At 44.3% G+C, this 15,389-nt stretch overlaps 1 protein-coding gene across 1 annotated transcript in view; it reads right to left on the reverse strand.

Annotated features, from left to right (window-relative positions):
• The window catches only part of USP37 (ubiquitin specific peptidase 37), a 345,091-nt gene that overhangs the window by 122,221 nt on the left and 207,481 nt on the right, over positions 1-15,389 (reverse strand). The window contains exon 17 of the mRNA XM_085650037.1: positions 10,526-10,670. Within this exon, the coding sequence (XP_085506163.1) occupies positions 10,526-10,670 (145 nt within the window). The remainder of the gene's footprint in view (positions 1-10,525; positions 10,671-15,389) is intronic.

A 15,389-nucleotide genomic window follows, 5' to 3' on the forward strand; every position in this document is an offset into this window, starting at 1 on the left:
CCACAGAAAGAATGAGTGATAAAAGTCATGTACTCAAACAGACCGACAGACTCTTTGAGGTTAGGAAGAACTGTGCTGGAAGACTTAGTGGAAATCAGATCGACACTACTGTTTTATAGTACCAAGTTTACTTCAGGTATTAAACTCTAACATCCCTCGCTACCAGTTTGGCCATGTTATTAGGGCTATGTTTCAGCTGGGTTAAGAAATGCAATTCTGATTAAAGGAGTAACTATGAAGTGCTTGAAGGAAGATCCCGTCAGCAAAAAGTCTGAGTTCAATGTTTGCCACCGACTGATGCGGTAATCTCCAGGTCATGTGTTTGAATCTCTGCAGACCAGAGATAAACTTTCATTGTTCTGAGGTCAGTAACCAGAGCATTACATTGGGTTATAACACTTACAGTGCCTTCAAATAGAATGTTGCAAAACCAATTAGACAGAATGCGGAACAATGTTATACATTCACCCCAGTAGAGAAATTTGGGCCTAAATCCATCTTTTTTTGCAGAACGATGGATTTAACCAGATCTCTCGACTGGGGGTGAATGTATGATTTCTTCAGCATTCCGTCCATCACATGTTTGTGTAGCACTTCAAATAGAATGAAGCACAATGAAAAAAATAATTTAAGTTAAGGGTGCAAATGTTAATGTAAAACTGCATGGGAGTGTAACAGGTTTTTAAATTTGAGGAGTGCAGTGGTGTTAAGATTGGAGTTGGATTTAGCTTTCAGGTTGTTCTCTGGTCAACCTCTGTATAGGGCATGAGTTATTATTCCATGGTATAATAAACATTCAAGCTACTGCATGGGTTGTGAAGACGTGCATATCCCATTTAGAGTTAGTTTAGCTTTGAACGGGACAATTACATTAAGTTAAGTGAGAGATAGTGAGTTTTGGCGGAGAGTTCAGACAATCTAGTAAGCAGTTGTGGTTGCGGACTCCACATTGGGTGGGCGAGCCTGATTGACTAAACTTTATTTGGCCTGCGCACAACCACTTGTAAATCTAGATATCTGAAACAGTTTTTTCAGGTTTTTGCCTCCCGCGTGGCGTCTTCCGTCCTGGAGAACGTCACTGTCGTAAGGAATATGCTACTTACCAGTATGCATCTGTTCTTGGCATGTAGAGCTGCAGATCACACACTAAGGATAAGATTGCCATCTGGTGTTGGGCTCGGATGATTGCAGGTTGTTGTCTTCAGAAGAAGTCTTGGGTCACGAGATAGGCGGCGACTCCTCTGGACAACAGTGCGCATGGGCATCCACTCCATCCTTAGATTGTTTTTCGCCATGATGGGAAATGGTGTATAAGAAGTAAAGAGAAAGGATGTCCATGTGTAGTGTCTAATTAAGACAATGCTGGAACAGATACAGGTCCCGTGGAGGAGGGTGGGCGTGTGTGGCTCTGCAGCTCTACATGCCAAGAACAGATGCATACTGGTAAGTAGCATATTCCGTTCGAGGCATATGAGCTGCAGATCACACACTAAGTATAGACTATATAGCAGTGTCTCCCCTAGCAGTGGTCACCTGTATCCGTTGCAGCAGTTTGGAATAGACTTTTTAGGACAGCTTGGCCTACTGAAGCTTGTTGTTTGGATTGCACATCGACACAGTAGTGCTTAGTGAAGGTGTGTGTAGTAGACCATGTGGCTGCTTTGCAAATGTCTAAGGGGATGTTCCCTAAGAATGCCATAGAAGCCCCTATTTTATGCGTGGTGTGCGCCCTAGGGGGAACTGTAAGAGTACGTTTAGCTTTTTGGTAGCATATTTGGATACATTTAACTATCCACCTGGCGATACCCGATTTGGAAATAGGGTTGCCTTTATGTGGGGGGCGAAAGCAACAAACAGTTGCTTGGTTTTTCGAAAAGGCTTGGTTCTGTCGATGTAATAAAGCAAGGCTCTTTTAACATCTAAGGTATGAAGTGCCCTCTCAGCTACTGAGTCTGGATTAGGGAAGAAGACTGGCAGTTCGACTGACTGGTTTAGATGGAAAGGGGAAATGACTTTAGGGAGGAATTTTGGGTTTGTCAGAACCACTTTGTTACGATGTAGTTGTAGGAAGGGTTCTTCAAGAGTTAAGGCCTGTATTTCACGTACTCTTCGCAGGGATGCGATTGCGATAAGGAAAGCCACTTTCCATGTTAGGAACTGCAGTTCGCATTTGTGCATTGGTTCAAATGGGGGACCCATGAGCCTTGTTAGAACAATATTATGGTTCCACACTGGGGAAGGCGGTAACCTTGGAGGAATAATTCTTTTAAGACCCTCCATAAATGCTTTAATGGCTGGTACCTTAAAGAGGGACAAGTGTGGTCTATTTTGCAAGTAGGCTGCTAATGCCGCTAGGTGTAGAAGTATAGAGGAATACGCTAAATTGCATCTTTGCAAGTGTAGTAAATAACAAATGATGTTTTGGATGGAAGCATCCAGTGGTTGTAGGTCATTGTTAGTGCAGTAAATGGCAAATCTTTTCCATTTTGCAGCATAGCATGCCCTTGTAGTAGGTCTTCTGGCTTCTTTTATGATATTCATACAGTCTGGAGGAAGGTTGAGGTACCCAAACTAAGACTTCAGGAGCCAGATTGCAAAGTTCAATGTTTGAGGATCTGGGTGTCTGATTTCTCCATGGTTCTTGGTTAATAGATCCGGGGAGAGACGCAGTTTTTGATGTGGAACTAGTGATAGTTCCAGAAGTGTGGTGAACCAGGGTTGACGTGCCCAAGTGGGAGCTACTAGGATGAGTGTTAGCGACTGTTTCAGTTTGCGTACAACAAATGGAATGAGTGGGAGAGGCGGAAAAGCGTACGCAAATCTGCCTGACCAGTTCATCCATATTGCATTGCCCTTTGACCGTGGGTGTGGGAACCTGGCGGCGAAGGTTGGGCATTTTGCGTTTTCTTGTGTGGCGAACAGGTCTATGTCTGGTTGTCCCCACTTTTGGAAGAATGGGAGTAGGACTTTGGGGTGTAATTCCCATTCGTGTATTTGCTGTGTGTGGCGACTTAGGAGGTCGGCCACCTGGTTGTGAACCCCTGGGAGGTGTTCTGCTAGCAGGTAAATGTTATTGGGAATTGCCCATCTCCAGATTTGTTGTGCAAGTTGGGACAGTTGTAGAGAATGTGTCCCCCCCCCCCCCCTGCTTCTGTATGTAATACATTGTGGTCATGTCCGTGCGGATGAGGACAGTTCTGTTTTTTAGATGCACTTGGAAGGATTTTAGTGCTAGGAACACCGCCAGAAGTTCTAGGTGATTGATGTGGAGTTGTTTTTGTTGAGTGGTCCATCTCCCCTGAGTGGTATGATGGAGGAGATGGGCTCCCCACCCTGTGAGAGATGCGTCGGTGGTCAGCACAACTTGTGGAAGAGGCTCTAAGAACGGCCGCCCTTTGGACAGGTTGATGGTGTTCCACCACTTCAGTGAACGAAGTGAGCGGCTGTCCACCAACACCAGATCGGCAAGTTGTCCGTGGGCCTGGTTCCACTGTTGTGCTAGACATTCCTGTAAGGGACGCATTTGAAGGCATGCGTGGGGTACTATGGAGATGCATGACGCCATCATGCCTAAGAGTTGCATGAACACTCTTGCGGGGGGAGAGTGTTGTGTTTGAAATCTTTTGATGAGATTTTGTATGTTGGCTATCCTGGCTGTGCTGGGATAAGCTATGGCCTTGGATGCATCTATGGTGGCTCCCAGGTATTGATGTACGTGGGAGGGCTGTAGTTGAGATTGTGAGGGTTTGAATAGTGCGGCGAGTATGGAGAACGCATTTTTCTAGAGTACTGGCTTTTATGAGCCAATGGTCCAGAAGGGGGAAGACATGGATTTGTGGTCTCCTGAGATATGCTGCCACAACTGCTAAGCATTTGGTGAATACCCTGGGTGCGGTTGTTACTCCGAATGGGAGAACTGTAAACTGATAGTGCTGACCGTCTACCACGAATCGTAGATACTTCCTGTGAGCAAGATGCATAGGGATGTGAAAATATGCGTCCTTGAGGCCTAATGTGGCAAGGAAGTCGCCTTGTTGAAGTAATGGAAGGACCTGTTGGAGTGATCATGTGGAAATGATCCGATTGTATGTACTGGTTCAGTAGTCTGAGGTCTAGTATGGGTCTTAAGCTCTTGTCCTTCTTGGGAATGAGGAAGTATAGAGAATATACTCCTGTGCCCTGATGTTGTAGCGGAACAGGTTCTATTGCGTGTTTTTGAAGCAAAGACTGAATTTCCTGTTTGAGGAGCGTGAGGTGGTGAGACGTCATGAGACGGTGCTTGGGTGGTATGTTTGGGGGGGGGGGGGGGGTGTTTATGAGTTCGAGGCAGTAGCCAAACTGGATAATTTGTCTTACCCACCTGTCTGTTGTGATGGAATTCCAGACAGGTAGGACTGTTGAAGTCTTCCCCCGACCGGAGTGGAATGGTCCGGGGGGAGTGGTGGTGGTAAGTCACTGTTTAGTGGCTGGAGAGGTGCGGGTGTTGTTGTTGCCCCGGCCTTTAGTATTGTTTCCCCTGTAACCTCCTCTAAAATATCCTCTATTAGGGGATGTTTGACCTGATATTTTAAAGGTGGAAGAGGTGTCTGTTGCCACATTTTTGGAAGCCCCTCTATAAAAAGGAGCGACGAAAGGAGCCTCTGGGTTGAGTAGACTGCAATGCTCCCGTTGATTTGGCAGTCTCATTATCTTTCCTTATTTTTTCTAATGCAGTGTCTACTGCGGGTCCGAAGAGTTGCTCGTGATTAAAGGGTTGAGCAAGAATGGTCGTTTGTACTTCCGGCTTAAAGCCGGATATGCGTAGCCATGCGTGGCGTCTAAGCAATACGCTTGTGTCGACTGCCCTAGAGGCGGTGTCTGCTGCATCTAATGCACATTTGATGGAGACATTTGATATTAGTTTACCCTCTTGGATGAGGTCATTGGCCTGTGATTTGTATTGATCAGGCAGGTGTTGCAAAAGGTCCTCTAGTTGATCATAATGAGCCCTATCGTAACGAGCCAATAGGGCTTGTGTATTGGCAATACGCCAGTGGTTAGCAGCTTGTGCGGCAACCCTTTTGCCGGAAGCCTCCAAGAGTTTAGACTCTTTGTCTGGGGGCGGTGTGTCTCCGGTTGTTTGGGAGTTCGCCCGTTTTCTGGCATTTGACAAGACTAGAGAGTCTAAGGGAAGTTGCGTTTTGATGTACGCAGGATCCTGTGGTGCCTGTCTGTATTTTTTTTTCGATCCGGGGGTTGAGAACCCTGGCCCTAACAGGGTCTTTAAAAACCTCATTGGCGTGCTTTATCACTCCCTTAATCATGGGTAGAATGTGAACGGTCTTTTGTGACTGCTCGAAAGTGTTGAGGAGAAAATCTTCCTCCGGTGTGTCGGTGTGCATGGTGACGCCGTGAAACAGTGCCGCCCTTTTTATAAGCTGACCAAACCCTAGATGGTCATCAGGAGGGGAGGGCTTTGAGGGGTATGGAGTGGGATCAGGCATATGGTAAGTCAAGTCATCTACTGGTGCTGTGTCCGGAAGTGTAAAGGGATCAGTAGGATCATTATAGAAATCCAGGTCTCCCCCTCCCCCTAAATCATCATCATCCTGTGGAGGTGGTGTGTGAGAAGGAGATGGTAGAGGTGAAGGCGGTGGGGGGCATGGGATAGGAGGTAATGGAGGAGAGGAAGGACGTATGGGTGAAGTGGCACAGTCCTTTGGAGGAGCTGGAGGAGGTGTTGTGTCCAGCTTCCTTTTCTTGTACGGCACCGCTGTGACATGTCCGGTTTTAGGATTTATGTAAATCCGTTTTGCTGTGGATCTGGCCGAAAAAGTTCCTCAGTGTCCGAAGGTGGCTTTGGCGCCGACTTTTTCGGTTCTGATCTGGATTTTGAGAGATCGGTGGGTTCTTTGTGTACTTTTTTTGGCACGGAGGATGTTTTTGGTGCCGAAGAACTTTTCGGTTCCGGTGGATTTTTCGGTGCCGGTGGAGACCTTGGTGCCGAAGAACATTTCAGTGCCGGTGGAGATGTTGGTGCAGAGTGATGTTTCGGAGCCGATTGAGATTTCGGCCTTGGAGCCTGTTTCGGTGCCGAGGGTATTGTAGGCACAATAATATGAGGTTTGCTCAAGCCCGAGCCACCTGCAGGCTTCGTTTTCTTCGGAGCCGGGGACGGGGCTTCTGAAGATGATTTTGGATCGCCACTGGGCCCAGCTGGCAGAACCTTGACCAATGACTTTTTTGGTGGGATTGGGGTAGGGGAGCTGGTACTCACAGGCTGCCCCGGATGAGAATCATCGGCCGCAGACACGATCTGCAGATCTTCGGAGTCGTCGTCAGGGACATCCTGTGCAAAGATGTCTTCTGGTTCCGGAACCGGCTTGGCCATGATATGGCGTCGAGCTCTTCGGTCTCGGATAGTTTTCTTCTAACGGAATGCGGCGCAGGCTGTACAGCTAGATTTGTTGTGGTCTGGTGAGAGGCACAAATTACAGACCTCGTGGTGATCACTATGAGGAAACTTTGCTCCACATTGGGGGCATTTTTTAAAGGGTGTCCTTTCCATCAGCCGTGTCCGGATCCGGTCCGATGGGATTTCGACGTAGAGTTATAAAGTTTTGAGAGTTGTGATTGTTGGAAGTTTTCTGCTGGAGCGGAAAAAAGTTCATCCGAACCCAATGGCGGAAAAAAACAATCTGAGGATGGAGTGGATGCCCATGCGCACTGTTGTCCAGAGGAGGAGTCATCTATCTCGTGACCAAAGACTTCTTCCGAAGACAACAACCTGCAATCATCCGAGCCCAACACCAGATGGCGATCTTATCCTTAGTGTGTGATCTGCAGCTCATATGCCTCGAACATACTTTTTTGTGCTCCCAAACACCATTGGTTGCATCCCCCTAGGCACTCCTGAGATCCTGTGACAAGGATTGATCAAATCGAGTTGATTTGTAGTTTGTTGCAATAAACATTGACTCTTGTGTAGTTTTTCAATTGAATTATTTTAATTTTCACGTCGAGATTAATTTCATTTCAACTTGCTTTTACGGCATCTTAATTACAACATACTTTCTTTTGGCTCCAATCAATTTCGGGCTACCCGCCCTTCTTCAGGGAGCATTACTGTAATAAAATCATAGCACACATACAGTTCAGAGATTTTTCAGTTAAATTGGTTACCCAATACCCCTGTGTTTTCATGTCAATGATTAGATGTGCGTAACAAACTTCAATACTCTTGATATTTATCATGCAGTTTTAAATATTTGTCTTCACCTATATTTCTACATATATAAAAATCAGTGCAGTGTGACAGTTGTGTGAACGTTAAGTGAACTCTAAGTGTGTGTGCGTAATCATCGTTATGACATTGGGATTGAAAAGTGAAAAACACTCGTGGATAAACCTGGTTTACTCACGGTGCTTCGCTTCCGGCTTCTCCCCTTATGCTAGAATGAAAGGGGATGGTTCGATTATACAAGCATTCAGATTTTAGTCATAGCGCTACTCGTACGGGCGCAATACATTGTGTTGTTGCTTTCAACTAACTAGTAAAAGTTCCATGCGGTGTTTTCAGTAATGACTGCCTCTTGTTTTCGGCTTTTCCCCTTATCCTAAAATGCAAGGGGATGGTTAATTAAACCTGCGTTCAGATTTTAAATCACAGCGCGGCTTGTTCGGGCGCAATACGTTGTATCGCTGATGTCAGCTTACTTGCAAAAGTTCCGTGCGGTATTTTCAGCAGTGTCGGTGTCTCGTTTTCGGCACAGTGGGCGTTTCTATGCTTTCAGAATGCACGGATCAGTTGGATGATATTGAACTAGGACTATGGTACCAAGGTAGACATAATAGTAGGACTAGTCTGTCTATGGCAGCCATATTGAGTGTACGGAAGTGTCAGTTAAAACTATATTAACAGCAAAGACTATATTACAAAATACTTCAGGCTGTTGCATTAATGTGTACAGTTGCAAATTTTTAAACAGGTATACCAATAATTAGAATTGCACCAGTGAATAGAAAAAACGCAAAATTCAGAAAATAATCAAACTTAAATTATAGATAACCTGCATATTCAATGTGTTCATTAAGTCCATGCGGCTTCAAAGATTGGAGTCTCATTATCCAAAAGTTCTCACGTCTCAGAAAATATTTATTGTTGCTTCTACCTTCAGTTCTTTGGAGCACTTCAAGAATTTGGAATTTCAATTGCGATTTATTATGTTCTTCCATGAAATGTGTTGCTATTGTGGATTTTTCGTTCCTGGTTCTTATGTTCGAGTTATGTTAATTTGTGTTTTAATCTTATGTTCAGTTTTGCCCACATACTTTTCCGCATTGGCATTTTAACATATATATGACATTTGATGCGTCACATGTAGCAGTGGTGTGTAATTTAATGCTGTATCCTTTCATGGAATGAGGCATATTGGTTCCTTGTATTACATTATTGCAGTTGTTGCAATTCAACCAAGGTCTTGTTCCTTTTGATTTGTGTTGCAGTCTTTTTCAAGACTTCTCCCAAATTTTTGCTTCTGGTATGGGCAAAAAGTGGTGGTTGTGAGAACAGGGTTTTGAAGTTCGGTTCTAGTGTCAACATTGGCCAATGTCGAGTAATTACTTTTTTTGAATGTGCTGCTCAGTGTTGAGAATATGGATACTACCACCATCCTGGTGTTTTTTGGTTTGACCGTATTCTTCAGAAGGTCCATCCCGGAGGTTGAGTTGCTCCGCTGTTTTGCCAGCTTTAAAGTTGATGCTGGATATCCTCCCTGTGCGAATCTGCCATTTCTTCTACTCTTTCAATCATTTTCACCGGGTTAGATGTAATCCTTTTTAACTAAGCATTTGGGATATCGGTAGATGTTCCTTTAGTGATGCTTGATGAAAACTACTGTAATGTAATGGGTTTGTCTTTTTCCACCGAAATATATCAGTTTCAAATCCATCTTTAGTCTTGGTAATTTCTACATCCAGGAATGTTATCCTCGTTTCTGATATTTCAAAAGTGAATTGTAACCGTTCAACATTATTCAAAGTTGATAGTGCCGTCGTGAGTTCGTGTTGGGTGCCTTTCCACAAGATAAAAATATAACAACGATGATTGCGCGCACACTGAGTTCACACGAAACGGTCACACTACACTGATTTATAAATAAAGAAATCTAGGTGAAGACAAATATTTAAAACTGCATGATAAATATCACAAGTATTGAAGTCAGTATGTTACGCTCATCTAATCATTATGACATGAAAACACGGTGGATAGGGTAACCAATTTAACTGAAAAAATTCTCTGAACTGTATGTGTGCTATGATTTTGTTACAGTAGTGCTCCCTGAGGGGCGGGTAGCCCGAAATGCATTGGAGCCCAAAGAAAGTATGTTGTAATTAAGATGCCGTAAAAGCAAGTTGAAATGAAATTAATCTCTACGTGAAAATTAAGATAAGGCTTTTTGTAACAAGGTGAACATAAAAGAGAAGACAATTTAGAAAAGAGAACATGTGCTGCTATGGCGTCTAATAAGTACAAGGGCTAACTGCAGATGATGTTAATTAAGAACAATGCCTCAAATTTATAGAGTGGGCTGGTGGGTTATCGTGTTAGGAGATACATGGCTGGCTGGTCAGAACAGGTAGAAAGGGTCCAGGAAACAGGAGGGGGCTCAGTGGTCAAGGCCAAGTAACAGAGCTCCTAAAATGACAAAACAGGCTCTCCTCCTTGAGCACATCTCAGCATTTAGGGAGGACAGGTGTCCAGAGTATGAAGTTGATTTATATGCAAGCAATACAATTGTGTGGTCTATACTTACAAGAAGGAACATGTCCTGGTTGTGATAGGAGGAAATGCAGACCATGTTATCCCACACCGTCCCTTTCTAGCATGTGTTGTCCATAGAGATACTATCTGCACCCATTCACACCCTGCATTCCTTCACCAGTCAAATGACATAGGAACGGGCATGTATCTAGGAGAGAAGTAGGTGAAGATGTAGAGGGCCTATAGGGAATGCCACAGGGTTAAGCAAAGTTTAGCCAGCTAGATGTGAAAGGGGGTATTTATTGAAGCATAGATTTCATGGTCTTCAAATGTGTGCAGATATGGCAGTGCTTCAGAAGTCCACCTGAGCACAACCCTCTAGACCCCACGAAATATCTGAATGAAGCTGCAGTGAGCCTAGAGATGTGGTGTAAAGGATTAAAATCCGACTGAACAGTCTCCTGTGTTCTTTCCACACCAATGAACCACTTTAAGATGGAATAAAGTTAATTTAAAACTTTCAGTGCTTTATTTTTTACACTTCTGTGAAAAAGCAATTCAGTTTAAGAAGCCGTTTGCACTGCCTAATCAACACATTTAGTTACAAACAAGAGAGGATTGATTCCAAGACGATTTAACACATTGCCAGCTCAAACTGTTCTGTATGTGCAATTGGCCTATTTTATGAAATCACAGAACATAAAGATGATCATAGTGTAGCACAAGGATTTGGCGCACCAATCTCAGAAATGTGACTGCTGTAAAGACCTCTCCCCGCTTTACCTTTTCCAGATCTTCCTGCTGCCGGTCTTTGTTGGGCATGTCAAACAGCCTCTGGCTCCCGGTGACAGAACGGCGATGCGGCTCATCTTCACTATCCGAATCTTGGCAGGAAATATTGGAGCCTGTTGACTTGAAAGAATACTTCCTGAAAATAAAAATGCAGTTTTCATTTAAACATAAATCTGAAGATTGAAACCTGGTCAATGTTTAATTTAAAATTCATATGGAAAAAATTAACCATATGGAACATATTTAAAGGAAAAAATGTATTCTCTTGTATCAAAATCCCACTTCACTTGGATACTTGGAGTGTATGTATCAGTATTGTACATGAATGTCTCCAAATCACATGTTCTGCTGGTAGACTATGGGAGCGAATCGGTCATTGTCATGTTGCTGGATAGAGGCTTGGCACTAAAAGATGGCACTTCGCGTAGTGTTTTAGAAATCAAAGTATTGTCTGCTTGATTTTTAGTAAATGGTTAGCATTATGCAGTAGAATACTCAAGAAAATGTAACCACGTTTACATTTACAATTTTCAGCATGTGTGATCATTTCAAGGACTATTTAACAAATTTTGAAAAGATCCTTTATCAGAGATGAAGATTCCTCTTAAGGCAACTGTGGCTTACAGTCCTTGCAGCCCCTAATCCACCAGGTCCTCATTATCGTTACCCATCACATACTACTTCAAAACAATGCCTGATGGTGAGAGAACTAGAGAGCTCATTCTTGCCAAACTGAGCGGAGAGATTAGTTTCAGACTAGCTCTTGATGATCTGAAAGCGGAGCATGTAAGTTATTGAAAGAAGATCCACATCAGATTTTCACGATAAGAACAGCCACTTAATATTAAAGGTAGAAAACAAGTTACTTACCTGTAACTACAGTTATCCAGTATTGGTATCTTTCATAGATTCACATGCCTGAATCATTCCCCGTCGCCGAGGCGGGAGTCTCGGTAGATAAAAAAGTAGTGCCAAAAAATAAGTAGTAGTAGTAGTAGTAGGCCCAAAGAAAAAGGGCCCTAAGGCCTATATCTTAGAAGCCTATCTACTTCGTTATGTAAAATAACGAAAGAATTGGTAACAACCAATCAGACATCAGCACCCTTCTAGAACCCTCTCAGCAGAGCCAGCTCTCCTCAGATTTTCCTAGCACGAGTGGGAAGCTTATATCCCAAACATAGAGAACTGACTCTGCGGGGAGGAGGGTGGGTGCATGTGAATCTATGAAAGATACCAATACTGGATAACTGTAGTTACAGGTAAGTAACTTGTTTTCTTATCCAGTATTGGGGTATCTTTCATAGATTCACATGGCTGAATCAGATTAGCAAGCAGTATGCCAAGCATACAGTTGTTTGCGGATGGTGGGAGACTATTGCTGATACACTCCCAATTACGTCCGCAATTTGATAAGTAGAAGGCATAAGATGTCCTCTCTTAAAATCCAAACATGTATCTTACACAAAGAAAAGACAATGTAGCTTAAAATATAGCAATTATAAACAGTAAATTGAAAACATATATCTGACCTTAGTTTAAAAGATGTTGAAGGACGGCTTGTCCTACCGCTGTATCTTCCTGCAGAATAGATTGCAGACAGTAGTGCTTTGTGAATGTGTGAACATTCCTCCACGTTGCAGCACGACAAATATTTTCCAAGGATACTCCTGCGAACAATGCAGTAGATGCTGCCATAGTTCTAGTAGAATGTGCCTTGACCTTCCTTTGTAACGGTTTATTGGCTTTATCATGACAAAAATGAATTGTAGAAGCCAACCATCTGGCTATAGTCGCTTTAGTCACAGCAGACCCAAGTGTAGCTTGACCATAAGCTATGAGCAATTGATTGGACTGCCTGATGTCCTTAGTCCTTTGCAAGTAAAATTTCAGACAGCGTTTTACATCCAATGAATGCAACGCTCGCTCAGATGGAGTGGCTGGATTTGGGAAGAAAACTTTCAGTTTCACTGGCTCATTTAAGTGGAACTGAGTCGGAACTTTAGGGATGAATCGTGGATTTGTCCTGAGAGTAACAAAGTCTTTAGAGAACTGCAAAAAGGGCTCTGAGATGGTGAACGCTTGAATCTCACTGACTCTTCGAGCCGATGTAAGAGCCAAAAGAATAGCCACCTTCCATGTTAAAAATTTTAGCTCAGCCTTGTGGATAGGCTCAAACGGTCTTTTCATCAATTGAGCTAGAACTGTGTTCAACTCCCACTCTGGAGGAGGTGCACGAATTGGTGGAAAAACACGGAATAGCCCCTTCATAAATTGTTTTATTAATGAAGAGGAACAGAGCGAAGGCTTAGAAGTACTCTTCCTGAATCTTGATAGAGCCGCAAGATGAACTTTAAATTGATGAGAATGCAAGCTCAGATTTGGCTAGGGATAACAAATAAGGAAGGATTTGCTCTACTGGAGCTTGTAAAGGATGGACATCCTTCCCCTCGCACCAATGACAATCGTTTCCACTTCAAACGATAAGTTTTTAAAGTACTTTGCGCGCGTGATTTAGATAGAATCTCACGGCATTCCTGTGAAATGGTTAGATCTTTGTATTCTAGGAAATCAGGAGCCATGCGTGCAAGTGCAGCGACTGGATCTGGATGGAGTATTTGACCCCTTTCCCTTGTCAACATCGTCATTGTTGGAATTAGACGGATGGAGCTGTGAGCTAGAAGAAGCAGCTCCTGGAACCAATATTGCCTTGGCCAACGGGGTGCAATCAGGATGAGGCGGCAATGTTCCATCTTCACTTTGCGGATCACTTTCGCAATTAGTGGTATCGGGGGAAAAGCGTACGCACAAAGCCCTGACCATCTCATGGACAGGGCATTTCCTCTTGATCCCTGTTGAGAGAATCTGCTTGCGTAATAGCGGCATTTCTTTTTTTCCCTTTGTAGCAAACAAATCCAGTGCCGGCTTGCCCCATGATTGAAAAATTTTGTCTAGTTGCTTCTGCTCTATCTCCCATTCGTGACAGCCTGCCAGAGATCTGCTTGGGTTGTCGGCCAACGTGTTGTGAAGGCCCCTGACGTGCTCCGCTCGTAAGGTTATCTTGTGTGTTGTAAGCCATTCCCATAGTTCCTGAGCTTCCTGCGAAAGGGACAGTGACCTCGTTCCTCCCTGTTGGTTGACGTAATACATGCTGGTCGTGTTGTCCGTCCGGACCAGCACCGAGGCCCCTGCAATCCTCGGGAGGAACGCCTGCAGAGTGAGAAAAATGGCGCGAAGCTCCAGTCTGTTGATATGCTGTTGACGGTATTCCTGGGACCATCGTCCCTGAATTTGTAAATCTTGGAGATGTCCTCCCCAGCCCTCCATGGAGGCGTCTGTTACCACGAATTCTGGAGGAGATGTTAGAAAAGAAAGGCCCGGAGCCAGGTTTTCCATCTGTGACCACCAATGCAGAGAGACCATCATGTGAGGTGTTATCATGATGGAGTCGTTGAACGACCCCACGGCCTGTTTCCATTGTAGATGTAACTGTTCCTGCAGAGGTCTCATTCGGAGCCGTGCTAAAGGTACAAGATTTATAGTTGATGAACACATCCCCAGAAGAGACGCAAACCTCCGGACAGAAACTGACTTTCTTCTTGCGATTGAAAGTGCTAGCTTTTGTAAACGAAGCTGACGTTCCTCTGACAAGAATGCCTTGCATTGTTTGGTGTCCAGCATTGCTCCCAGAAACTGAATCCTTTGACGAGGGAGCAGTTGAGATTTGCTTTTGTTGAGAGTGAGGCCTAAGTTTGAGAATAGACTTAGGCATGCTGAAACTGCCTCTACGGTAGTCTGCTTCGAAGGGCCTTTGAGCAGCCAGTCGTCCAGGTACGGGAATACCTGTATTCCCTGTGACCTTAGAGTCGCTGCTACTGGTGCAAGACACTTTGTAAAAATTCTTGGAGCAGATTTCAGCCCAAACGGAAGGACTTTGAACTGATAGTGGACGCCAGCCACTACAAATCGCAGGTACTTGCGATGCTTGGGAAGGATAGGAATGTGGAAGTACGCGTCCTCCAGGTCCAGAGAAGCCATAAAATCTCCTTTGTTCAGGCAGCTCAAAACTTCGGCCAGTGTAACCATCCGAAAACTGCTTCTTTAGAAATTTGTTGAGCTTGCGGAGATCCAGAATCGGGCGCCACTCCCCTGACTTTTTCTTTATGAGGAAAAAAAACAACAAAAAAACGAGAATAGAACCCGGTTCCCTTCTGGGCGAAGGAACCTTCTCTATTGCGTTCTTGCGGAGCATTATTAAAGCTTCTTTGAACAATAAGTGAAGACGAGGGGGAGGGGGACCCTTGGGCGGGGCAGTAGGAGGTTGTTTTAAGAACTCCAGGGTGTGACCGTGTCTGACTAGGTCGATGACCCAACGATCCGAGGTGATCTCCTCCCAATTGTGTGCAAAAGTTATCTTTGCTCCCACTGGGAGGGAAGGAGGGATGACTGGCGTCCAGCGTAGATCATTGCTTCTTGTTGGCGTCGCGACCCTGATTGTTCGATCGCCTTCTTCCTCCCTGACGAGAGAAACTATTCGAGGAAGATTGCCTGTATGATGATCGTCCATATTGCTGTCTATATTGAGACTGATATTGTCTGTTTTGCTGACTTTGATAATTTCCCCTTGATACAAAGCCTCGACCTCTTGCACCACGGAAAGATCCCCGTTTGTATTGGAGAGCAGCTAGCGACTTAGCTGTATCCGTATCAGTTTTGATCGCTAGGAGGGCCTCGTCTATATGCTTCCCAAACAAGGATTCTCCATCATAGGCAATATCAATGATTTTGGCTTGAACCTCTGGCCTAAAAGACGTTGCCTTAAGCCATCCTTGACGCCTAAGGAGTGCAGCCCCTGCAA

The sequence above is a fragment of the Triturus cristatus genome, chromosome 3_2, assembly GCF_964204655.1.
Source record: "Triturus cristatus chromosome 3_2, aTriCri1.1, whole genome shotgun sequence".
Classification (NCBI taxonomy): Eukaryota; Metazoa; Chordata; class Amphibia; order Caudata; family Salamandridae; genus Triturus; species Triturus cristatus.